This window comes from Schistocerca cancellata, chromosome 2 (assembly GCF_023864275.1).
Source record: "Schistocerca cancellata isolate TAMUIC-IGC-003103 chromosome 2, iqSchCanc2.1, whole genome shotgun sequence".
Taxonomy (NCBI): domain Eukaryota; kingdom Metazoa; phylum Arthropoda; class Insecta; order Orthoptera; family Acrididae; genus Schistocerca; species Schistocerca cancellata.
In genome coordinates, this window is record NC_064627.1 from 675,794,938 (window position 1) to 675,822,798 (window position 27,861).

At 39.6% G+C, this 27,861-nt stretch overlaps 1 protein-coding gene across 1 annotated transcript in view; it reads right to left on the reverse strand.

Annotated features, from left to right (window-relative positions):
- LOC126162401 (UDP-glucuronic acid decarboxylase 1) overlaps positions 1–27,479 on the reverse strand; it is a 74,448-nt gene extending 46,969 nt beyond the window's left edge. Inside the window, exons 1-3 of the mRNA XM_049918895.1 lie at positions 27,349–27,479; positions 19,703–19,980; positions 10,562–10,847 (exon numbers count right to left, since the gene is read on the reverse strand). Of these exons, the coding sequence (XP_049774852.1) occupies positions 10,562–10,847; positions 19,703–19,980; positions 27,349–27,409 (625 nt within the window). The 5' untranslated portion in view covers positions 27,410–27,479. The remainder of the gene's footprint in view (positions 1–10,561; positions 10,848–19,702; positions 19,981–27,348) is intronic.
- Positions 27,480–27,861: the final 382 nt, after the last annotated feature.

The following is a 27,861-nucleotide window of genomic DNA, read 5'->3' on the forward strand; positions in this document are numbered from 1 at the left end:
TGCACTATATGACTGAGTTGGATGTCCCTCCACATTACTCCTCATGACAATGTTACTGCAGAGGAGAGGTTCATCTAGTTGCTCTCTGCACTTTTACTTTAATGCTGTCATGTTGGTGTTCGGGTAATCAACATTATGATCATTACAGCCCTCTCAATTCAATTAATATAGCTCAACTAAAAAATCATAATATAAAGTCAACTAATGAAAAATATTACAGTATTTCACTGAAGATCATAAAACAGCCAGGAAACATGTTCATTAAATTATCTGAACAAGATTCATTGGGTCACAAAACATTAACATGCACCTCAAATTATCACTGTCATTTGTTAAAATACAAAATATCCATCAAATCAGCACATACCTAAATTACAGTGCACTGCAATAGTGATCACTTCATGCAGGCCATTCATGATGCAGTAGGACACCATGTGCTACAAGTGAGCTAGAATTACCTCTTTCCATCAAAGTGCATTGAACAAAGGTACACCCTGACAAAGATCAATCAGATCTTCCAAGGCTTGTTCAGTTACACTTTTTGTCTCTTTTCCCTCCACACAGCCATAACTTTACTCCGTACCGATAACATCAGTGCACATTTGGAGATGTAGCATAATGCCACTTAATTCTCCTCAAGTCTATCTGGCTGCCACATCTGTTATCTTACTGCTACAAATCTAACTCGAATCAGGTACCCACCATAATGATACTAGTGAACTTCGCTTCTGCAAAAATTGTGAATGACAAGCCTTTCTGTTGTGTATATTCTATGGATAATATGACGAGCAATGTTATCCTTTTTTTGGCTAAATTTTATACAATTGAGAGCAATGAGTATTGCACTCAACTCTTTATCCTCAGGATGTTACAGAAAATGGACTTACTATTTAAGTTCCATTTCCTGGACATATTTGTGTGAACTGCAATGGTAAATACACTGGTAGACACCCTTAATTGTCCACTTCTTGAGAAACAGCTTGTATGATCAGTTTAAAGACGTGTTCCACTTCTTGACTTTAATAAAATATAGGTACTGTAAGTGCATTTAAGAAACACAGGTCATACTCATATGGTATCATATGGTAATTAAATGTTTTTTATGCCTCTTTATCAACCAAGGTGAATGGTTGCTATAATACTACAGGAGAACTTTCATTTTTACAATTTTTTTTTCAATCATGAGTCATCTGGCTGGGATCCCCCAATGGCATAAGATTCTTTGGCCGAATGTTTTAAAGAGGGACAAAGCACTGTGAGTAGCTTCCCTTACATTCTAAGAAAAGAAGGAAGCTTAAGTTTACCACATTATCAACAAATAAGTCAGTGACCAAATGCTAGCACAGACTGGCAAAAAATAAATAAATAAATAAAAAATAAAAAAAAATAATTTAGGCCATGCCCTACACAGAGAACCTTCCCAATATCTTCCTTAATCTGTTATGAGGAAAGGGAAGGAGGAGGGGGTGGGAGGGTGGAAGGAGGGGAGAAGGGGGGGGGGGGGGGAGAGAGACAGAAAGCTACATGTGGGTGGCCAGAGAAAAACTTGAAACCCACTGCTCCCAACAGCAATATCCAGTGCCTATACCACTGCACCACCTTCCTTCATCGCAGAATGGGGCTTGTCTTATGAGCTCCAGTTGCAAGTCTTAATGGGCTGACAGTTGGGTCTATTCACTATTTTCAAATTATAAAAGTTGATTGACAGAAGCTACACCCACTATCAAGTCAGGAGCAAATGAATGATACATATATATAGAAAGAGTAGTAGACATTAATTTATTTAACTGATCCTCATCCCTCTGGCTGAAGCACTTCAAGGGATTTGTGACCTCCTACAACTAGTAATATTAAGTTTTCTAGTGTGGCTGCCAAGTGGCTTTATCAGCTAATACCATGCAATGAGAGATGACTGTTTTATCAAGTTAAGAATAGAGTCTTTAAGTTGAAAGTGAGTGAGTATTCAAACATTTGTATGAGAGTAAATCTATGCTCACAGCCTATCTCTCCAACCAGCTAAGGGTGGTCAATTTCTAATGACGAGTTGTCACAGTGAGGTTTGAAAATGAACAAGAAATATAGTCCTGAAGAAAAAAATGATCATTTTTACAATGGTTTTTACTGTGTTAGTTACACCATTTACAGATAAGCGAAATGGAATATGCTATACTGTAGAACAATTTTTACTTAGATAAATTTGCAATAAACCACTCTACCAGAAAGGACTTTTAATAGAAGTGGAAGTTGTCCACCGATACCCAACTATGAAGGCGCTTTACAATAGTTCTTCTCCAACTTGTTATTACTGCCACAGGAGAGATGATGACAGGTTTGCGAGGCACTTAACTGCACTGTCATCAGTGTCCGTACAAAGTCCCAATTTTTACACAGTCCAATCTAGCCACTGTCACGAATGATGATGATGATGATGAAATGATGAAGACAGCACAAACACCCCGTCTCTGGGCAGAGAAAATCCCCAATTCAGCCGGGAATCAAACCCAGGACCACTTGATCCAGAGGCAGCAATGCTAGCCACTAGACCACAAGCTGCTGACACCACAGGAGAGAGATGGGATATTTGGGTAGGGTGTGAAGAGGTAGGGGGGGGGGGGGTTGTACAGGGGGCACTAAAGGAATATTGGGGGATATACTGCCAGTGTTTTCTTTTAACTGATGTTTTAGTCAAGATAAAAATTTCCATGAATTTAACTTTTTAAACATAGGTACGATAACATCTGACAGCTGAATCCAATGTCATTTTTAAAAAAATATGCCTGTACTGACTGGCAAAGAGACACCTTCAAGTCAGTAGGAGTGGTACATGAGTGTGGTACACATGATCAGCATGTTCAATCCCTACAGCAGAAATTGCCAGTAGCTGAATACTGATGGTGTCAGTTGTTCTTTATTCAAGAAACTCCTCATTTGGCCTCATGAAGCTGAGTCCACACCATTCCAGACCTCTACTTCAATAAAAGATCTTAGATGGTATTAGGAATTGAACCTGGATCTTTCAGCATCAAATGCAGTGGCTAACAATTCGGCTAAAGAGGTGGCCAAATATATTTATTAAAATTATATTTCGATTCACATTTGGTTTAAAAATGAGACCAGAACAACTTAAAAAGACACTTAAACATAAAAACTTTTTTTAGTACAATTATGTAAGAAATAGATGTTACCTGCTGCTGTGCTCGCAAATCAGTAGCTTTGATATGATGAGCCATGGTAAGTACACAAGTTACTGTACATGCAATAACATAAGCTGCTCTCACACCTACCTGTTTGTGTAAGCCTAGTTCATAATGTGCATCCTGATCTTCCCCCTCCCATGCTGTCCCAACACACAATGCATTGGAATGCGCAGTGACACTGCTGAGCAGTGAGTACAGAGGGGCAAGAGCAAGAGCACACATCTATGCATCATGCTATTGAAGAAGCTATACATTACATAATATGTAAATCATGCAACAAATAGTGTGGATGTATAGATTAAACACAATGATGATTACATAAGCATTGTATTCATTACATTGAATCTTATTATGTGTCATTTATCAACCAATAAAAACATTACACAAATTTGATAAAGATCAAAAGTCAAGGACTAAATATTTTTCCCTAATCTGCAAAATATTCTTCAAATCAGTAAGTACTTTCTACTACAGATTTTCTAAAGTAGCCTATGTTCTTCATCAATGTTCAAGCTATCTTCATACAAAATTACACTAAAACTGGTTCAATGGGTTAGTCGTGAAAACTTGATAGACTTGATTACTTGCACATTTATAGAAATACTACACATAAAACTTTCAATGATGACATCTTTTTTTCTGTGATCCAATTTTGATGAGCTAAACCCATACAATGCCCCAAGCTATACACGAGCTGCCTGCGAAAACCTCCTGAAAATCTGTTTAGTAGTTTTGGAGAAGAATGTTCAGACAGACAAAACAACAGTTTTACATGATTATTATTAGCTTAGATTAATATTCAAACATCCACAGCTGCTGTAATGTTAGTAGGTGCCTTGTCTTGGAGGCCATACAAGTGCATCAAGTGGTTGAACTCAGACTTGGGCAAAGCTCCAACAATGAAATCTTCCAAACTGATTATATACCAACAGAGAAGCCTCAATATTGAGACTACTGGCACTGCACACATGTTGTGGTACATTGTGCCTAGAATCAGTTGAGCATGGTGAAAACCTATGGCATTTGTTCAGCAGCATAACCAGCGCATTTTGGAAGCACATTTTCACTTCTAAAAATATTCACTTGATTACTTGGAACACTGACTCGTCCCTTTATCCAGCACTGTGCATCATTCGTGGAGACCCATTGTGAAATGAAGCTATGGAACCTACCACATTCTAAGCGATCATCTTGGGAAAGTGCTTTTCGGCACGCAAAGTATTCAGAAAACCTACTCTCTGCACACACAAAGGTCTCCTTGCTTTATAAAAATAATTATTATTATAACAAAATGTGGGGAATTGTATATTTTTTTGGAGAACACTTGTATACCCTGTAACTAAATAAACTATCGGTATAGTGCTGGAGTCTGATGCATGTGGCAGGATGAAATAAGTTCCTTTGAACAATGACACTTCCGAAAAGAATTGGCGAGATGGCCTTTTAGGTGGATGAAATGCATTTCAATGTCTCTAAGAACACTCAACTAGTAATGCAAATTGATGGATCCACAGCTATAGATTAGGAGGCACTGCTGCTCCCTGCCATTCGATCCATTAGCTTAAGTGACAACATAATTGATGAAATGATGTTTGCCAGAAATTTGACCACCAGCATGACTTCACTACAAATATAAAAATGGAAGATTTTTTTCAGAGAGAAATATCATTTCCTAAGTATTGTGGTTATAGAGCCCATTCAAAACCTATATTGTGTAACCCAAAGGTAGTGCTCTGTTGCTAAACAAATTTAAGTGAGAGACTGCATAAATCTCTGTCTTTGTCAGTAACGTTAACAACAGGAATGTGCATCCTTTGAACAGTCATCTTTTCCTTCAGCTCTGTCAAGGAATTGACAAAGAATTCAAATGTCTTCTCCAACACATTGATATGAGGCAGTTATCAAGATAAAAGTGTCCCCTCCCCCCTCCCCATCCTTTTGATGCAAGAGTTGAGTTTCTTTGGTCAAGTTACCTAAGCATTCAAACTACAATGTCTTGACATTGCCCGTCTTGCAGATATAACTGATAAATCCAATGAGGTCAGGACAAGGCTGCAGAAAGACAAAATGAATTTCTTTAAGTCTAAAGCAAAAATATCTTCATTCATGGCCAAACTGCAACTTCAACAGCAATAACTCGATTCAAAGTGCACTCTGTCACTTTCTGAATCTTCAAGAAACTTCATATGATGACACACTTAGATAGTTTTTCCTCAAATCTTCTACAATCCATGGAAGATATACTAACCAGATTCCATCATTATTATACTCTGAAATACCAGATACAGGAGAATTCCATCAGAAGATGTAAAAGCAACTGACTGACTTAAAAGACAACTGTGAACCTGAGCACTTTTTCACCAATATGGCTATGAAGGTTTCCGTTTAAGTGCACATGCAGACACGTGAAAAGGGCTACATGAGAATCTAGCTGATGACGACAGAACTAGGTCTCAGGAAATCAGTATTCACTTGCCCATTGCAAAGGAGCTACTAATGACAGATTCACATGTTTTTGAGAATCTTCATTACTATTACTCCATTTATTTAAATTTGTTGCACTTACATTTAATGTTAATCTTCTGTTAGACACTGTTGAACATACTATGCTTTGCAGCAATAGTTTTGGACCTGAAGATCTGTGCACCAGGTTGAAAATGATTATCAAATTAATAACACAGGCAACATTTTCTCAGGGTACTAATAGTGGTCAGGGTTCCTCTGAAGATGTCATGTCTTTATGATATCAATATTCTGTCCATTAAAGATAAATGAGTACCTCCCATTCTTTTTACAGGGTTATTACAACAGGGTGTATACGGGGACAAGGAAAAAAAATTTCCGGATTATTCCCGGATTTCTCCCGGATATCCTGTTTAAAAAATATGCTTTTTCCCGGGCCAAAATACACTTTTTCCGTGCTAAGTGACAGTAGGTTTTCCCGTAGGTTTTCCCTTGGAACTGTAAAACTTATCAATCCTTTGAATGATTAACGTTTTATACAATCGCGTAGAACTTCCCGGGAAAAAAAAGAAAGAAAGAAAGAAAAGACGGGGCAGAAAAGGTTTAGGAGAGACATTTAACTTAAAAAAAGGAGAGAAGTTTTCTAAAGACCTTTGATTTGCAGTAACATATACGCTGCATATTTTCGTATTACGAAAGTATAAATTCGAATTGCACCAAACACAGTGCGTTAGTTTCCGGAGCGTTGAAACCGAGGTTGCGATGTCCTTTTGTAAGCGAGTCATGTCTCAAGCCACGAGATCTCGCCAACCGATGACAGCAGCTATTCAGAGCTTAGGACACGTGTTATAGTTAGCCAATAGCAAGATCACTGGTTACATAGCACGAACACACAAGAAGAAAAGTTAACTGTTTACATTAATGTAAACAGTACCGTATATCTACAAGAAAAGCTAAGCTTTCACATATAATATTGGTGTCTAAGATTAACACGCTACAACAGAAGCTAAGCTTTCACATGTAATATTGATCTTTTTTTGCGTGTGTTATGCTTTTACGATACGTCACACAAATGTGCCAGTAAATTTAAAATTATGACGTAAATGTCTCGGCTCGAAATTCTTGAAAGTTGCTGGTTCTCAATCTGTTCAGTTTCGAACGCTCTGTGATTTAGATATCCATCCCACTTTCTCACACGTAACATATTTCATCTTGCGTAAAAAGAAATTTACTTTAAAAGTAAAGCTTTTCTAACCACCGTTCGCGGTACTATCCGGATGCTGTTAAAAATAGGTTCGATTTACCAGTAGCCGGAGAGCGCCAGAAAACAGGCATTATTGTGCGTGTGTGGTGTGGGAAGCCAGCATGTTCGTGTGCATAAAGCACGAAGAGAGCTTACATTACACCATAAAAGAAACAGGTCATCAGAGGATACTCCAAAGAGCATTAGAATTTCGTAATCCATACTAAAATGCATAATTCGGCTTGGAAGTGTAAATTGGCTTTTTCCAGATTCACAATGAAGTAGGTCCCATCTGATATTAAGTTTTTCAGTGTGTTTTTTTGGGATGTAAATTTTCTTGGAGTACCAGTACTCTACGATATCATTTTTGGTTCTTTATTACGGCATAATGCCATACATGGCAGAAGATGATAACGTGCACTTGAAATTCAGTGAACAGTTGGAACTAACCAATACTGTAGAATGAAACACTTCGTTACAAATATAATGATTGCCTCAGCGGAAAGATTAATAAAGCCAAATTTCTTTAGCAAACTTGCAAAAATAACTTCACTGTTCTGCGAGGTGATTAATGCTTGACTGCTACTAACTTGGAAATAAAATAAAATCAGAAAACTGAAATTAATAATATATTTTTGCCCTCCATAATTATGTGAATGTATTTTAATTCAATTGATAGCTTCCGGCCACAGAAATCCGTTTTGTTTTCATTTGACGTGGGAGCTGTACACGAAGAGAAGCAGCAAAATCACTTAACGTAAACACGGGTCACGTGGAGACTAACCCCCTCGCCACTGCAACTCAGACAACTCTGTGCAAGCACGAATCTGGCAGCTAGGGCGCGCGAGCAAAATTTTTCTCATTTGCATCTGGCTGCTTGCTGCTACTACCGATACAGCTAACAGCCAAACTTCAAGTAGCGGGAAGCGGGAGAAGGTACTGCAAGGCGAGTCAAATGCGCATGCGCAGCAGACCGCTGGCAACTGGTCAAACGAACCTAATGTGAACAGTTGTGACGTCGTGCTCATAACAACCAGTTTATTGTTATGAAGAATTACAGTCTGCGCCCTATGGCCTTTGACATATTTTTGCTATTTGCAGACGCTTGTGTGTGCACGGTGTTTTGTTGTTGTAAATTGCACATTTCCTTTGCCACTAAAATCTTATTTTTTTTCCCCCTCGTTTACATTTTATTGCTGCAGTATCATTCTCCAGTAGCAAGATACAATAACATTCTTTGCTAGAGATCAATTCTGCAGTCAAATTACAAAAATTTAACTCAAAGCTAAAACAATGAAAAATTCCCGGAATTCCGAAAAATTCCCGGGTTTTTCCCGGTTTTCTCCCGGACGAAAAAATTCCCGGGTTTTTCCCGGATTTCCCGGTTGTCCCGGGTCGTATACACCCTGTACAAATGATTGAAGCGATTTCACAGCTCTCCAATAACTTTATTATTTGAGATATTTTCACAATGCTTTGCACACACATACAAAAACTCAAAAAGTTTTTTTAGGCATTCACAAATGTTCGATATGTGCCCCTTTAGTGATTCGGCAGACATCAAGCCGACAATCAAGTTCCTCCCACACTCAGCGCAGCATGTCCCCATCAATGAGTTCGAAAGCACCGTTGATGCGAGCTCGCAGTTCTGGCACGTTTCTTGGTAGAGGAGGTTTAAACACTGAATCTTTCACATAACCCCACAGAAAGAAATCTCCTGGGGTTAAGTCGGGAGAGCGTGGAGGCCATGACATGAATTGTTGATCATGATCTCCACCACAACCGATCCATCAGTTTTCCGATCTCCTGTTTAAGAAATGCCGAACATCATGATGGAAGTGCGGTGGAGCACCATACTCTTGAAAGATGAAGTCGGCGCTGTCGGTCTCCAGTTGTGGCATGAGCCAATTTATTCGTCGACTTCCGCGGGCTACGCGTGAAACTTGCCCGCACGCGTTCAACCGTTTCTTCGCTCACTGCAGGCCGACCCGTTGATTTCCCTTTACAGAGGCGTCCAGAAGCTTTAAACTGCGCATACCATCGCCGAATGGAGTTAGCAGTTGGTGGATCTTTGTTGAACTTCGTCCTGAAGTGTCATTGCACTGTTATGACTGACTGATGTGAGTGCATTTCAAGCACGACATACACTTTCTCGGCTCCTGTCGCCATTTTGTCTCACTGCACTCTCGAGCGCTCTGGCGGCAGAAACCTGAAGTGCGGCTTCAGCCGAACAAAACTTTATGAGTTTTTCTACATATCTGTAGTGTGTCGTGACCATATGTCAATGAATGGAGCTACAGTGAATTTATGAAATCGCTTCAATCATTTGTAATAGCCCTGTATTTTCTACATTTGTACCAGGTAGTGATTTAAGTTTGAATCATTCATTAAATGTTAGAAAATGTCCACAACCAATCATTAAGAACTATAACCAGTGGAGTAAGAATAAACATTTATGAGAATTCTACCTGGATTAGAACCTACTGAAACAAGTATTAAAAGGTTAGTACTGCTTCAGTATGAGAAACTGATTCATCTACCCAGTCATATGAAATGGTTAACAATGTAACAATAACAGTAGATAGTTAGAAAACACCAATTAGCTTCATTCAAAAAGTAGAAGACATAAGGTCAATGCTATAAACAGTTCTTAAAGAGTCAGGAAGGGTGCAAACTCTGTGACAATGGAAAGTTTTTCTTGAATGTGGTCCTCCACGGCCAAGGACTTGCTCACTGTGCAGTTATGGTCCAAGTGCTTCTATGAAGGTATAATATCACAAAGGAATGTGTTTTTCATTTACATCAGATAAGGAATGGTAACAACTTTGCCAAGGGTTTATTCAACAGTCAGTTTCAGTTAACATTTGTACAAGAGTGCTGTTGAAATAATCTATTGGATGTAAGTCAACCTCATCGGTAGAAGATGCAGTACTAATGATGTTTCACTACTCCAAATGTGAAAATTACAACTGGAACTGGGAAATTGTTCCCAAACATAGCAGAAAATGTATGTTTAGCCCCTTTGCACTCCATAATGTAGACATGGGGCATCTCTGTGCCCTCTTATTTAAATCTTCGCCACGAGTACAAGTCTCTTTGTGGAAACAATGATGCTACTGACCATCAATTAGGGTATACATTAACACAAAAAGTGCATGTTAATTCAAATATGTTTACATAAGCAATACAATGCAAAATGTTTCACCGTGTGACATTTTTTAACACTCTTCCAGTTGAACTGTTTCCATAGTCATTCCACTCTAATTGTTTACAAATGAATCACTATCATCATCAGAACCACTGCCTTACTCATTTTAACTTACTCTAAAAGATCTACAATCTCCTCCTCAGAAAGGACTGTATTTGAAGAACTAGTCATTTCACACCTACTAACTTTAATTTATTAATTGTAACCTCCCTCCACACAGGTTTCCTGAGATGGCAGTACTATGTAGGACGATTGATGCCCAGTACAATCAGATTCAAGAATGGAGCATGTGAGATATACTAGAAATTGTGTTGAAGTGGAAAGGGTTAATGATTAGCGAGTAATATTAACCTACAAACAAATAGAACTGTATAAAATAAGAACACACAAAAAGTAGAATTGAGCTTCTGATGATTCCTATTCAAAACAGAGGTGAATTGGAATACTTGCCCAGCATATTGATTGTGCCCACTGTATTTGTCTTTATTGTTTTCACTGGATTATACATGTAATGTGGTGGCGATGCAGGACTTGCTAGATGATAAATTTCATCAACTTCAATGAATAAAGGATTTACAATATCATGGTGTATTAACTCGAAGTTCTCATGACCTATCCAGTGTTCAACATTGCGCTTGCGTCCAGTGAAAAAATTATCAACCACAATAACTTCGTGACCAGTCATCATAAGTTCATCTACCAAATGTGACCCAACAAATCCAGCTCCACCTGTAATCTGAAGAAAAATATTTTGATACTGATTATCAATAATTGTGGCAACTTGTCTGTTGCAAAAGTAACATTACAAGTAATCTTATCACACTTAATTCCTTTATGAACAACACTTTTCATTTCAAATGTAGTGTACTGTCATGAGAGCATTTGTGACAAATTAGTGCACCAGACCAGAGCTCAAATTTAGCTGTAGTGGCCACTCAAATTACACACTTTCAGTTCAGCTCCAGCATAGAGTATTATCACAAATGTTTGCATTTAATGGTGATAACATTAATTTATTAACAGTGCATAATTTTTGATCTATGACATAAATACACTCATCACAACTACTAATCCACAATTCTATGTTCCCAGACGTTTCTTTCTCTGCAAAGCTAGACTCGCACAAAATCAGCCATTTACATAACAAGAAAGTGGAGATTTTGAGTGCACACAGCCACAACAAAAAGACAGCTAAACAATTAAGCTTCTTTTGAATTAGACAGCATGCGCATGCACGCACACGCACGCACGCACGCACGCACACACACACGCGCACACACACACACGCACACACACACACACACACACACACACACACACACACACACAACCTGACCACTGTCTCTGGCTGCCAAGTCAAGACTGAGAGCAACAGTGCCTGATGGGAGAAGCAGTCTGAGTGGTGGGGGTAAGGAGGGGGCTGGGGCAGGGAAGGACAGGGATAGCAGGATAGAGTGGGGCACAGTAAAGTGTTGATTGTGGTAGCATACCGTGATTTGGTGGTGAAAGAGTAGGGAAGCTAGGTGCAGTCTCGAGGCTGCACGGACAGTGGGATACAAGGTGTATGGTAATTCCACTGAGATCCACTGAGATGTAAACCAAAGTGCTATGCAGTAACGAATGATGGATAACAGCAACCTGCTTATCTTAGAGACAATGAAACATACAATAGATTTATTTTTACCTTACTTTAAAAATAAAAGTGTGACTGAAGGATGAGGGAGGGGGAGTAAAAAAGTTGTGGGTGCGTTGGTGGATTAGGAGGCTGTGCAGTGCTAGAATGGAAACAGGTGGGAAGCGGACAGGTGGGTAAGCACAGTGACTAACAGAGATTGAGGCCAGGAGGGTTAAGAGGACATAGGATATACTGCAGGGAGCAATCCTACCTGTGCAATTCAGGATTTCTGGCATTGGTAGGAAGGATCCAGATTGCACAGGCTGTGAACCAGTCAATGAAGGACATTCATGTTGGGCAGCATGCTCAGCAACTGTGTGGTTCAACTGTATCTTGGACCCTAGTTTGTCAATGGCCATTCATAAGGACAGACGGCTTGTTGGTTATCATGCCCACACAGAACACAGCACATTAGTTGCAGCATAACCAGTAGATCACATGACTGGTTTCACAAGTAGCCCTGCTTTCGATGCAATAGACGATGCTTATGACACGACTGGGGTACGTGGTGGTGGTAGTGGGAGGATGTACGGAACAGGTCTTGTATTCAGATCTATTACAAGGTAAATCAGCCGTGAAGCAAGGGGGTTGGGAGCAGGTGTTGAGTACATATGGATGACGATATTGTATAGGTTCAGTGGATGATGGAATACCACGGTGGGAGGTTATGTTTGTAGTCAGTGAGGCATCACCTACAAGTAAATTCAGGGTACGGAAATGGGTATCCACATGGCACCGCCCTATGCCAATCTATTTATAGGCCTTCCTGAACACCCAGTATCCCAAGCCCCTCACCTTGTTCAGATTTACTGATGACATCTTCAAGATCTGGATCAACGGTGAGGACACCCTAACCACATTCCTCCAGAACCTCCAACACTTTCTCCCCCACTTGTTTCAACCAGCCCTCCTCAACCCAACAAGACACCTTTCCCGGTGTTGACTTCTACCTCAAAGATGGCTACATCAGTACCTCCGATACACATCAGACCGACCAACCAACCAACCAACCAACCAACCAACAGCCATACCTCCACTTAGACAGCTGCTACCTATTCCATACCAAAAATTCTCTTCCCTACAGCCGAGCCACCTGTTCCTGTCACATCTGTACTGATGAGCAGTCCTCCTCAAGATATACTAAGGAACTCACTGAGGCCTTCACAGACCGTAATTAGCCTTCAAACCTTGTATACAAACAGAGCTCCCATGGACCATCTCTCCAGCCACCCACCACCTCCAAAGTACCACCATGCAGCCATAGAGGAAGATTTGCATTGTGACTCAGTACCACCCAGGACTGGGGCAACTGAATCACATTCTCCAACAGGGTTTTTAATACCTCTCGTCAAGCTCTAAAATGAGTAATTTCCCACCCACTATCCTTCCTACCCCTCCCACAGTGGTATTCCAACACCCAGCAAACCTACACAATATCCTAATCCATCCCTACTCAACACCTGCTCCCAAACCCTTGACTCATGGCTCATACCACTTTAATAGACCTAGGTGCAAGACCCAGTCCCATACATCCTGCCACCATAACCTACTCCAGTCTGGTCCCAAGCATCACCTATCCCATAAAAGGCAGGGCTACCTGTGAAACCAGTCATGTGCTCCACAAGCTAAGCTCCACCTAATGTGTTCCATTCTACATGGGCATGACAACCAACAAACTGGCTGTCCACATGAATGGCCCCCGACAAACTATGGCCATGAAGCAACTGGACCACCCAGTTGCTGAGCATCTTTCCCAACATAACTTTCTTTGCTTCACAGCCTGTGAGATCTGGATCCTTCCTACCAACAACACCTCTTACGAATTGAACTGATGGGAATTCTCCCTGCAATATGTCCTACATTCGCATAACCCTCCCGGCCTCACCCTTCATTAGTCACTGCCCACACCCACCTATCCCCTTTTCTATTCCCACTCCAACACTACACAGCCTTCTATTCTACCAATGTGTCCACAGTCTTTTTACTTCTCTCCTCCCCTACTCCCTCCAACCCTGCCCTCCATCTAACCTCCCAACCACACCTAGTTGTCTTACCCTCTCCCCATCTCAACTCTATATGCTCCCACAAGCAGCACTTTAGCATCACCCACCCCTAACGTGCTATCCCTCCCCTTCCCTGCCCCAGTCTCCTCCTTACCCCCTACCATTCCGGCTGCTTCTCCCAGCATGCGCTGTTGCTTGCAGCCAGACACAGTGATCATGTGTGTGCAAGTTGTGTTTATGTGAATGTGTGTGTGTGCGCATGGTGTCTAATTCAAAAGAAGGCCTTTTGGCTGAGAGCTTATTTGTTTAGCAGTGTTTTTGTTATGCCTGCCTTTGCTTAACATCTCCTCAATATGGTGAGTAGCAATCTATCCTTTTCATAACATTGCCATTACTCCATCCTGTATTTTCCATTGTTTATTTAACAAGAAAAGTATTAAAATGGGGAAAGTGTCACAAACTGTCCTTGCATGCCTCATTTCCAACTATTATTACAATTAAGGAGAAAATTCTAAATGTAATTAACTCTAACTGCTGTGGACGAGTTAACCTGTCAGGCTCTAACGCACCCTAGGTGCCAAGCACATGTTTAAACATAGCCCCTGGGTTTTCCTCAAGCACTTTCAATGTGTTTAGCGTCCCATTCCACTCACCCTCTCCCTACTGTAGATGAGTTACTTCCATATCTCGTTGATTAAATAAGTTTCAATAATTTGTCAAACATACAGCTTGTGGGTATCATTTGGAAAAAAAACCTTCCTTCATTTTGCTATCTTGAGCTATTTATGATCATGCAATTCTCGATACGCAGCAACTGGATTGGGCACACTGCATGCAACCGTCCTCTGGATATAAAAAACCAGTCACTCGAGAACAAAATAAGATGATGTCCTGCTCTCGATTACAATATCTTGTCTACATTTCATACATAGCAATGTACGAGATAAAAATCAACCATATGCAAAGTTTACGAAATGCATTTTTACCCCTGCAAATTCTTTAAAATCTCACACAATGCTTTACTTAATTTGATGCAGCAAATAACTATGACAAATAAAAAGAAATTCCATCTTTCATCGAGTGATGTGCAAAACTCAATCTTTTTTCACCACGTAATTTTCTTAAAATCTAATCGTATGTATTTAATAGCGGCCCAAAGACCATCTCTCAGGCATACTAAACAGCAACAACAAAGTCGCACTCAGCAGAGAGCACGTCTGTAGTAGTCAAAGGGTTAAATAGGTTCATAATTTGAGATAACCAAGGCAAAACTGTTCCATGATATTTGCTACTTAACTACACAGAAAGCCTGAGGTACTTACATATTAGATAGGTTTGGCAGGGGGACAGGGGGTCAGCCAACCAGTGGCAAATAAAGGTTTATTCGTATGGATTTCGGGAGTTAAATGCTGATGCCCTACACTAAATAAAGCCAAATGGCTTGTTGTACGAGACATTCATATTAAGAACAAAATATCACAAGCCATAGCTTAAGAGTGTGCAAACACAGCATCTCAGGTTTGAAGATTAAATGCCAAGTGCAGTTGTCCATTCGCATAAGGTTGTATGCCGCAAACACCAAAGGTCAGATGCCCAAATGTACAGGTTTTAACATTAAGGAAAGCTACGTACAGAGGGCACTAAATGTATGTGCCTCGAATGTATTGCGTAACTTATGTACATTGAAATAGAAAAGAAAATTGTGCCTCATATAGGACCAATGTTAATCTAAAGCAATAACAAAATTAAACATATAAAAAGTGCATATAAAAACATTCTGAAACAAAGTAACACAGCAATGACATTTCCCAGTGCATTTAGTAGAAATGTTCTAACAAAAGTAATGAATACTATTAAAAAGAGGAGGAGGGGGGCAAAATGAACTAAAATTTTATTGAAACCTTGTTGTTAAAATGGAGAAACTTCAAATTAGCAACAAGAAGTTACAGACAGTAGAGGAAGTAGAACAGCCAAAAGATTCCAGATTCAAATTAGACTCAAAAACATTAAAAGAAAAATATGTCTCGTACAACAAGAGCCATTTGGCTTCATTCAATGTACTTTATTAGCATAAGATGGAACGAGTGACTATGATTACCTTAAAATTTATTGTCTACAATTGTTACTTGTGTTTTGTTTAAAATACCCCTTTTTGTAGCCAGTAATGTCATGTTTAGTGTTCATTACATCTTCTGAAGAAGATAATTATATCATTATTGAAATATCGGTAAAGGGACCCAATAAGCCTTTATTTGCAACTAGTTGGCTAACTTTTTTCAACCTCTCCAAGTTTAGTGTCACACAAAGTTCTTAATATGCCATCACAGTATTTGAGCTGGAAATACACTATGTGATGAAAAGTATCAGGACAACACCAAAAACATACGTTTTTCATATTAGGTGCACTGTGTTGCCACCTACTGCCAGGTACTCCATACCAGCAACTCAGTAACCATCAGACATCGTGAGAGTAGAATGGGGCGCTCCGCGGAACTCACGGACTTTGAATGTGATGAGGTGATTGGGTGTCACTAGTGTCATCCGTCTGTACACGAGATTACCACACTCCTAAAAATCCCTAGGCCCACTGTTTCCAATTTGACAGTGAAGTGGAAACGTGAAGGGGTATGCACAGCACAAAAATGTACAGGACAACCTTGTCTGTTGACTGACAAGAGACCACAGACAGTTGAAGAGGGTCATAATGTGTAATATGCAGACATCTATCCAAACCGTGACACAGGAATACCAAGCTGCATCGGGATCCACTGCAAGTACTATGACAGTTAGACGGGAGGCAAGAAAACTTCGATCTCATGGTCGAGCGGCTGCTCATAAGCCACACATCATGCCGGTAAATGCCAAATGACGCCTCACTTGGTGTAAGGAGTGTAAACATTCGATGGTTGAACAGAGGAAAAACATTGTGTGGAATGACGAATCACGGTACACAATGTGGTAATCCAATGGCAGTGTGTGGGTATGGCGAGTTCCTGATGAACATCCTCTGCCAGCGTGTGTACTGCCAACAGTAAAATTCGGAGGCAGTGGTGTTATGGTGTGGTTGTGTTTTTCATGGAGGGAGCTTGCACCCCTTGTTGTTTTGCGTGGAAGTATCACAGCACAGGCCTACATTGATGTTTTAAGCACCTTCTTGCTTCCCACTATTGAAGAGCAATTCGAGGATGACGACTGCATCTTTCAACACAATCAAGCACCTGTTCACAATGTAATGCCTGTGGTGGAGTGGTTACATGACAATAACATCCCTGTAATGGGCTGGCCTGCACAGAGTCCTGACCTGAATCCTATAGGCTAGAACACCTTTGGGATGTTTCGGAACGCCGACTTCGTGCCAGGCCTCACTGACCTCTCCTCAGTGCAACACTCCCTGAAGAATGGGCTGCCATCCCCCAAGAGATCTTCCAGCACCTGACTGAACATATGCCTGCAAGAGTGGAAGCTGTAATCAAGGCTAAGGGTGGGCCAACATCATATTGAATTCCAGGATAACAGATGGAGGGCTCCATGAACTTATACGTCATTTTCAGCCAGGTGGCGGATACTTTTGATCACATAGTGTACAGTGATTCGAATGTCATCACAGTACCAGCCACAAAGACAATATGACACACTTGTCTTCTGATGAACAAGAGTGAATGCTGACTGAACTGAAGGTGACAACTAAGGGAAAAAATTATTTAATGGTTTAACACAAGGGGAGTATAATTTGGTAAGGTATGGCAGACAAGAGTGAGTAATCAAACAAAAATTAATCTTATAGAAAAGTGGACATCAAGTTCATGACATGGAACATTTCCCCGAAACTCGAGGCAGTCATTTGTAGACCGGATGTGACTGTCTTAAGTTCTCACGGAGGTTCTAAGACTTTGCATGACTAAAGACTGATATCAAATTACCTGTCAGACTATTTTCAGTTATGGTTGCTAATGTACCTCATTTCCAGCTTAGGCTGACAAGATATACAGTCTAGTACGCAACTCAAGGACCAGTTTGTCCAAGACAGGAATTTAAAGATTTTCATTAAAATGCTATCACAATATCCTTAACTGCACAGACCAACTGCTGAAGTTATTCCAATGTTTGGTTCAACACATGTGCAAACTTTTTTTTCTGTTATGAAGCTTACTAAGCCCTGCCAACTTTAAGGTTTAAACGATTTTGATCATTGTTAAGTCCACTATGTTTGTCTGCATCACAAATCAAAGTTACAGATATTTAAAAATATTCTAAAAATGAAATTGTACAAATTTATAAACAACACAACTGCCATATATTTGAGCTTTTCGGCAAGAGACCTTCTAATCTAGAAAAGAAACAAAACATACATGCAGGGAAAAAAACAGAAAAAAAAACATTGTCTCTGACCACCGAGTCCGGACTGTGTACAACAATTGCACCTGATGGGAGAAGCAATCTGCTGTGTCTGTCTGCATGTCACCCTATCTTCTATATGGTAAGTAGCAATCTACCCTTTTCATTATTCCATCCTGGATTTTCCATTGTTTAAAAAAAAAAGCTCAATGATAAATGCTTGTACGTAAAGTTTTTTGTAGTTCTGCTAACCATATACTATTTAACGCACTAACTCAAGTAATAAAATTATTGCTTTGGAAGAAAGTAAAAGGTTGAACATCGATATTACTGATAAAACCCTTATAAAAGTAAGCTGCAATATTCGCATTTTAGAAATAATAACACTGTGTCACAAGACAAATTCCTCAGTTTCTCCCTTGTGTAGCCTTCAGCATATAGATATCCCATTTACATCCCAGCTAGGAACAGCAAAGTGGCCGGGGGAGCCAGAGCACTGAGCAACACTGCTGCACCCGTGAAGCATGAAGGCAAATCTTGGTCAGGCCTGAACTAAAGGGTCACCAAGTCTGGTAATCTAGTAGCATGTGCTTGGAAACCCAAAGGTTGAAGGACCAAATCCTGGCCAACAACAGAATATTTCAGTCCGTCTTTAATGTAACCATCACTTCTCAATGATGCGAAGATCTGCCACAAATGACACGCTGTTTAGATCATACATTAAAACTAGAGGACCCCTTACAGTAGGATTACTATGGGTACGCTAGGAACATATTAGTTGCTGAAGTAGCATCTGACTGAAAGACTTGTACCATGCTGCTGACACACACAGGGTGGTGAAGGCACATAATCATATAGTAGACATCTATGTCTTTCACTAGTTACATATATATTTATAATAAAACCCTAACCTCATCTCCAGTAGATATTACCCTCAACTCTTCCCAGAACAGTACACTGTTGGAACACAGGATGAATTGTGTAATGTGCTTTTTGAGCAATTAACCAAGCCCCCACCCCAGGCGTACAACCAACCAAAGTGTACCTATCTATGTGTACCATGACTTGTCAGACCAAATAACCTCTTTTCAGGTTTTGCATGTTCAACGTCAGTGTTCCCGCCCCCACATAAATCTTTGTGTCCCAAAATGTATGGTGAATACAGATACACATGTCAGACCTTTGCTTCAGACCATGTCTCTGGTTTTACAATCCACCATAGTAACTGTACTCTCACCATCAACATTTTACTGTCCATGACAGGAATCAAGACATTTATTATATACCCTGAACATGGTAATACCAGGAAACCTTAGTAGTGCCTGTATGACCTACTAGAGGAAGTGCACTAAGCATTGAACATCCATGACCGGCCTGACCACACACAGTGACACCATGTCATTTGTCTGTTCTGCACTCTATTGCCATATTGACGGGTTGTACGTGCTTTGACTACCTCACAGCAAAAACCACACACACACACACACACACACACACACACACACACACACACACACACACACACACACAGTAAGTAACAATACTTTCATTTATGCAGCAAAAAGAATATGTACTAACAAGAATTCTTTTTCTCAGTTTATAGTTCAAGAAAGTAACATCTGGATATCTCTGTGGAATCCTTGCTTCTAGCTTCTTAATCTGAGCTTCCAATTCCTTGATTCTCTGCTGGGCTTCAAGAATATTTTTGGTGGCATGATACTGTTCATGGGAACCACCGACATCCACTGGTGACAGATGCGTAACATATTTGCTATCAGCGCTGTGCAATCTGGAGTATGCGTGCTCATATGTGTATAGTTCTTCACTGTGTACCCAATTTTTATAGAAACACAAAACTGTAAAAGAAAGAAATAATTTCAGAAACTTATTGAGCTTTGCCATAAAGCTAAAAGTATTGTGGACACACACACACACACACACACACACACACACACACAGAGAGAGAGAGAGAGAGAGAGAGAGAGAGAGAGAGAGAGAGAGAGAGAGAGAGAGAAGTTGATTTAAAACATATTTTAATGTTTTAAGCTTAACATAAAACAAGGGCAAAGAGGTGAGGAGACAAAACGATGGAAAATGGCTGTTTGCCCTTGACAATTAACACCACTGCATTCCTCACTGTATCAACAAAATTGTCACGACAAATCGCAAACTTAAATTCATAAGAACCAAAGCCTAAATTCAGCGTATCATAAAATTCTTTTATTTCACAAAATGGTTTTGCAGACAGCCAATTATAAAGGCTTTACTAGATAGACCATACCCAGTGTCATATTTAGATACACCCATTGTAATTATTGTTATTATATAGATAGTCCAATGTGTGTTCGCCATTTAGTAGTTCTCTCTTGTTAATTGTACCAACAGATATGGAACCTAACCTAACATGCAGGAATACTGTGATGGCAACAAGTACATGGAAACACCATTTTCCAATGCTGGCCGGCATGTCCTTTACAACTGCTGCAACATAAATCAGATAAATTTCCTTCACTCACATCCACTTGTGAAATGTGATGCACAGCTATGACCTCCTGGATGTAAATGTCTACTGTATATGACAGTTTAGAAATATGGTTATAATAGAAGGAAACATTCCACGTAGGAAAAATATACATAAAAACAAAGATGATGTGACTTACCACATGAAAGTGCTGGCAGGTCGACAGACACACAAACGAACACAAACATACACACAAAATTCAAGCTTTCGCAACAAACTGTTGCCTCGTCAGGAAAGAGGGAAGGAGAGGGAAAGACGAAAGGATGTGGGTTTTAAGGGAGAGGGTAAGGAGTCATTCCAGTCCCGGGAGCGGAAAGACTTACCTTAGCGGGAAGCTTCTTAATCTGAGCTGGATATGTGTGTGTGTGCGCGAGTGTATACCCGTCCTTTTTTCCCGCTAAGGTAAGTCTTTCCGCTCCCGGGACTGGAATGACTCCTTACCCTCTCCCTTAAAACCCACATCTTTTCATCTTTCCCTCTCCTTCCCTCTTTCCTGATGAGGCAACAGTTTGTTGCGAAAGCTTGAATTTTGTGTGTATGTTTGTGTTCGTTTGTGTGTCTGTCGACCTGCCAGCACTTTCATGTGGTAAGTCACATCATCTTTGTTTTTAGGTACAGTTTAGAAATAGTGTTACACGGGTGTTGATAAGGAAAGGAGCAGGGAGAGCCTGAAAGCCTCATTCATTAAAGGACTTCCTACAACATCTGGACCATCATCTGCAAGAATCACATTCCACTGCCCACTGAGAAACTTTGGAGAGGTTTGGGATTTAACTTGGGATACTGTAGGTTAATCTGGTGGTCAGAACAACTCCTCTCCTCACCAGCCAGGCAGTGTTAACAAAACTTTCTTTCACGAAATTTGCAAAATTTTAAATTGTATCCCAAAGGTTTCATTCAGGTGAATTAAAAACAACACACAAATCGTTCAAAAGAATTTTGACATTAGATTTCTCCACCTATACCTCTGGCCTCCCTATCAACTGGAAATTACGTGTAGCAATTATTGTGAAACCACATGAAAAATATTTTAAGATCACTGGAATGGCTCCTTACTTGGGATAATTTGCTGTTAATTAAATTGTAAAGATAATTTCCTTGCTGAATTCATCCCAAGAGTACTTCAACAAAATAAATAAGAACTTGGGATAGATGTCCCAGGAAGATCCTTCTAAAGTGATGTCCAATTGTATTATGTCTTGGAGCAGTACTGTAGGCCATCTCAAGTTTAGAGAAGACGCTTAAGGGGAGCCGGAGGTGGTCAAATCCAAAAAATTACAATTTTTTTTTCCCTACCGAAAATTAATTGGAACATTCCTCTTTAATGTGAAACTTTGAATTATTGTTCTACTCGCCCTAGAAGTGGAGTTATTACCATTTTCCCCCACACCTGCAGAGGAAATGGGCGGCCGCTGAATGCATCCAACACCCTCTCGTGACTTCCTGGCGAACTGCTTGGGATTTTCTCGGCCTGTTACGCATACAGAAAGTGTACAAGGGTTGGCTACATTGTTTTCTGTGACAAATGAAGCACTAAGAGCGCGAAACATCGTCTATTTGCTGTTTACTGTTTCGAATTAGTTCAGTGTTGTGCCTGTTGTTGGTAGTATTATACTTCTTGTGTAAAGCGTTGTTCTGGTTACGATGCCACATTTTAGTAACCGTGTATATAAGAAGAGGAAGAACGTAGGGAAAAGAAAATTAATACTAATACCAAGTTGCGATACTACAATTACTGAAACAGTGCGTTGTTCTGCTAAGCAACACATGGCCGGCCATAGCCCTGTGCCATCTTCTAGCAAGAAGCTGACTGGTGGAAGTGACAGATTTCGTGAATATGTTAGTGACAGTGATGATATTAACGAAGTACTGAATATTGGATTATTATCTTCTGTGCTGTAAGAAAGTGTTCTGTGCAAAATGTGTTCAAGTGTAGGAGTGGGACTAGAGATAACAAAGCACTTTGGTTTAGCTTGTGAGATGAAGATAATCTGTGCATGTTGCAAGTATCAAGCGACTTTTTACAATTCACATGCCAGTCTCTTTGGTGAAAATGGACGATCTAGAGTGTCGGATGTGAATGTTCGACTTGTGTATTGTCTTCGATCCATTGGAAAAGGGTCTGTTGCTGGTAAACTGTTTTGTGGTATTATGAACTTGCCATCGCCTCCAAGCAAATTTGGGTACTACTGTGAACTGGTAGGATTCTCTGTTGAAAATGTGGCTTTGAAAACCATGAAGGAAGCAGTGGAGGAATCTGTAGAAATGAACGGTGGTTCTAGGGATTTGGTAGTGGCATTAGATGGTTCCTGGCAAAAGAGGGGTCATAAATCCCTGAATGGGGTTGTAACTGCTACTTGTGGTGATAGTGCAAAAGTGATAGATGTTGCAATATTATCAAAACATTGTAGGTGCAAAAATAAAATCAAAGGAGAGCACAGTGGAATCTGTGTGGCAAATTTTAGTGGATCAAGTGGAGCAATGGAAGTGGATGGAGTGAAACAAATTTTTGAACTTTCAGTTCCAAGATACAACATTAGGTACAAATACTACCTTGGGGATGGTGACTCCAAAGGTTTCAAGACTATAGAGGAACTGAAACCATATCGAAATGAATTTGTAGTTGAAAAGTTGAAATGCATTGGGCATGTGCAAAAGCGTATGAGTGCACAGCTTCGAAGGTTCAAACCAACTTTGGGTTCAAGTAAGCTCAGTGATGGAAAGACAATAGGAGGGAGAGGCAGGCTTACTGATGAGGTGATTGAACATCTACAGAGATACTATGGGTATGCTATTAGGCAGAATACTAGTAATGTTAGTGACATGCGAAAAGCAGTGTGGGCATTGTTCCTTCATACTGCCTCTTCCAATGAATACCCTCAACACAGCCTGCGCCCAAAAGATTCCTGCTGCAAATATAATGCAAAAAAGGACTATGATCACAAACATGGTTTGCCAGCAGCTGTGATAAATGCAATAAAACCAATTTTCCATGACTTAGCACAGCCAGAATTGTTACACAAATGTCTACACGGAAAGATGCAGAATCCTAATGAGAGCGTAAACAATTTGATTTGGAAAGTGATTCCTAAAAGGGTGTTTGTAAGCATAAAAACACTGCACTTTGGCAGTTATGATGCAATAGCAACCTACAACCAAGGGAGAAATGTGAAGTTCTGAAGGCATTAGGATTTACAGCTGGGGTGAACACTGTACGAGCACTAAGAAATATTGACAGAGAAAGGATAAGAGGAGCAGAAAGAAGAGAAAGGCATATGAAGTATGATGGAACAACAGGCCAGAAAAGAAGACAGAAGAGGAAGCTTTTGGAGGATGAAGAAGACGACCCTGATAATCCATCCTATGGTGCAGGAATGTATTGAGAAACTTTGACAGCCATTTCCCGTAAATTAGAATTTTTCGAATATAAGGAACATTTTCTCAAAATCCCCTCAAGCTAGAGAGATGAAATTTTTATACAGCACTCCTAGTGGTCAAACTTACATTGTAACACAGCCATTTGGCAATATGTTCAGTAGTTTCATTTCAGTTTAATTATAAAACAATTATTTGTAAAAAAATTTGGGTAATTAATAAAAAAAATAACTGGAAGAAAACTAGAAAAGATACTCCAAAATCCCTCTGTCATAACTACAATACTAAACCACTCTATATGTAAAAAAAATTCAAATTTTTCTATTTGGTAGTTTATTCATAAATGTTCCTCAAACTTAGTGATTTTAACATGGGTAGCATAGGCACCTCCGGCTTCCCTTAACAGAAATGACCTACATAACACATCCATTTTTGTAGGTGGTCTAATATGAGTGAGTCATCAGTCAGGCAGTAATACTTTCCCAACCTGCAATGAAAGCAGCTAAGAAGCTATCGGGATTTCACCATTTGCTCCAAGTTCTGCTAACACGTATGAGAGCAATACCATGACTACCACATTGCTTGGTTTAAGCTGTCCTTTCAGTTTTCTGAGCAGGTACTGAAACTGCATATCTTCAACGGTACAGGTTGTAATGGTCTTCATAATGACCAAGCCTAAGTCCAAAGTCACAGATTACACGGAATACTGCACCCGGGATGTGAAAGGAGAACTACAGTTTTAAACTACAGAACAAACAGCAGCTGTGATGCAGAAGTGGCCCACAAGAATGCTACAACTACCATACAAGATAACTAAAAATCAGTTGCCTATACAGAAGTGTAATGCAGTGATTTACATAGCTTTTTTCACATGTGGATTTTGCGTTAATTATATTCATTACAAATTTCTGCATTACATACAGTATTAACATATTCAGAGGAAAATTAATACTTACTGGATTTATCTGCACACTGTTACACCACCGTTTTGTGCTGCCAAAGGTCAGTATAGCCTAGTGGAACAGCCTATAGGCGCTTCATGTGATTACATTTCAGTGGGAACTAACCTGCTAGCTCCTCCATTCACACACTGGCTAAATCATTTGGGCAGTTGATGTCTGAACTTCCCTTAACAGTGATCACTTGGAGGCAACTGTGTGTAGGATCCTGACAAATGCTGGCCACTACTCTGGCAAACCCTTTTATCACCATGCAATTTAAACACATCACATCGGTCTGACTAACAATTTGTTGCATTAAAGTGAATTTATTAACACACAAAAATTAGTGCTAAAAATTAAATAAAATTTTGCCACAGATACTGAAAGTGTTTTGCAGTCTTTAAAACAGCAATCTTAACTCCACCAGGAAACATAGTGCTATTTGTATTGATCTAAACTGGGTGAATATTTTAAGAACACAGTGAATCATGGTCATAGTATGGGCTAATTCACTCATCCAAAGATGATATATTTGTGTTCAAATACAGCCACCTGGTTTGCCTTGCTCATCAGGAGATGTTTCCAAGACCAACAATGACTACCTCAGTACAAAAGATGATTTAGCAATATTTTCAAGTACCTTTGCCCCAGACAATTGCATTTGGTCTTTTTCTGAACCCTTAGCTAATTTCTTTAGTATTAGTTTTCACTAAATGACTATTTTTGTATAGAAGTAATATTTGAAATTATTCTTTGCCTCTATCTGTCCTAGTGTAATTTCTCTCAGCAGCTTTCACCTCACATCAACAACACTGCCATCGGATGTACCAAGGTAAGTTCTTCAGTATGCAAATATGCCTCACCACTACAAAAGTACCAATATATGCTAATAACACACATTCACATTAAAATGAAAGCTAGATTTTGCATGGACAAAAAAATATATACACTGGTTTTAACCTGAAACTCCTAACAGTAGTTTTGGATATAGATGAAGCTTTCACTTTCCTACAGTGTCACTAACAACATCCAAACAAAAAATTGCAATACATATTGTAACAAATACAATGTACTGCAGAGGAGATAGTGGGTTTGAAGAATTCCTCTTATATTGAGCCAATTTCAGTGAGCTGTAATATATTAGTGTTCAATAGATCTACAAATGGCACAGTCAAACAGGCTGATTACACAACAAATATTTGGCTCCTAATTGTGGCTGAATAGTACACTTCAAAATTGCTTCACTGATATAAAATTTCACATGCTCCAACTGAACTACCCATTAAAACAGGCTGAAAAATTCAACCCACCTAGTCAAAATTCAACATCCATAACAGATATTAAAAACGATGCTGTTACTGTACAGGAGAATGCCACACCACTACTACTTGTTTGAAAGCCATTGTGATCACTATTCAGAAGGTTATGGTCATTTCACTGTTTGTCAATTTATTACTTAACCTCTCAATTACTTTAGAAAAAGGTGAGAGGAGTGATACTGGTAAAAATTTTTCTGCTTCTTGCCTATATCACTATCTCACAATACGAGCCAAAGGCTTCACATTTTTATTTAATCGTTTACTGAGAGTGTATGTTGTCCCCCCACGCATTAAAAATCCCGAAAGTGATACGTTTGATGACCGATAATAGGTATAAAACTGTATATGTTTTTCCAACTCTATACACAAAGCTTATTGGCAGAGTTACATTACGTACACAAGCAACTGCGTTTAAAGAAATGCATAACGTCGGAATATGTACCAAGAAATAATGGGTTTTTGTCGCCTTTAATCCACATCAAAAGCACAACCTTATCCTACATCAACAACAGGACGATGTACTCTATTCTGATTTAGTCTCTACTATTCAACGCCCCATGACAATATGCAACTTGTCCATTAACTGTCTAAATACGTTATCCCAGTATCGAAAACTTACAGCAGTTGTGTTCAACCAACTACTTATATTGCAGATTAAGGCAAGCAAATAACATACTTTTCTTTCTAAATAGCGTAGCTATTCACACATACTTTTCCTCTGAATTAATTACCATAGTATCACACAAAAGCCAGCAGTGGTACAGAGAATCGAAACACGGGTAAAAGTAATGAAGCATCTCAAATTTCAAAATATTGGAAACAATTTACAAATAACCACGGTTCAACACGCGCATGGAGCAGATAAACTAATAATATGGACGATACATTGAAATACTTTCTCGTTCAACTGGGTCAAAAACATTGTTGATTGAATTGAAAATTTGTTTTGATCTTATCTCCAAAATACAACTTTCACTTTCCAACAAATCTACGAAGCAGCAGGCAACACTTGTAGTCACCTGAATGGAAGTTATTTACACATAGTGATAATCACAATCTCCAACTTACGTATAACAAGCACAATGACACAAAGCAATAATTTTTTCACATTTCTATTAATAATGTTCATTTCAAACAATGTTCACCATTGTGACCAGTGACAACTGCACTCGAAGAGCAGACTACACTGCAAACTACTATGTTGCGTATATCGAAAGTTGTATAATAATCGACAGAGCCAGGTTCACACACGCAACTAAAGTGATGCTGCAGCTAGTGGTATACGGAACTGGCACCGCAGTTGAAAGTGTTAACACCCAATTGAAGACCCTTATGTCATGCAATGGAAAATTTCAGCTCACCTATACTTTGTAACGTCACTAGTCTTTTCGCCAGCTATGAAAAGCATCATTCGGCTGCTCCTAGATGGCTGTATTTCGAAACACAAGCATTCTATCGGAGTTTTTCTAGAATCTACTCGGTTCGATTTCAGTGAGTTTTCGTTTTCCTACTGAGAAAAAAGATAAAACAATGGACGGCAGGGACACTTGCGTAGTTTCTAGAACTATATGAACGACAACC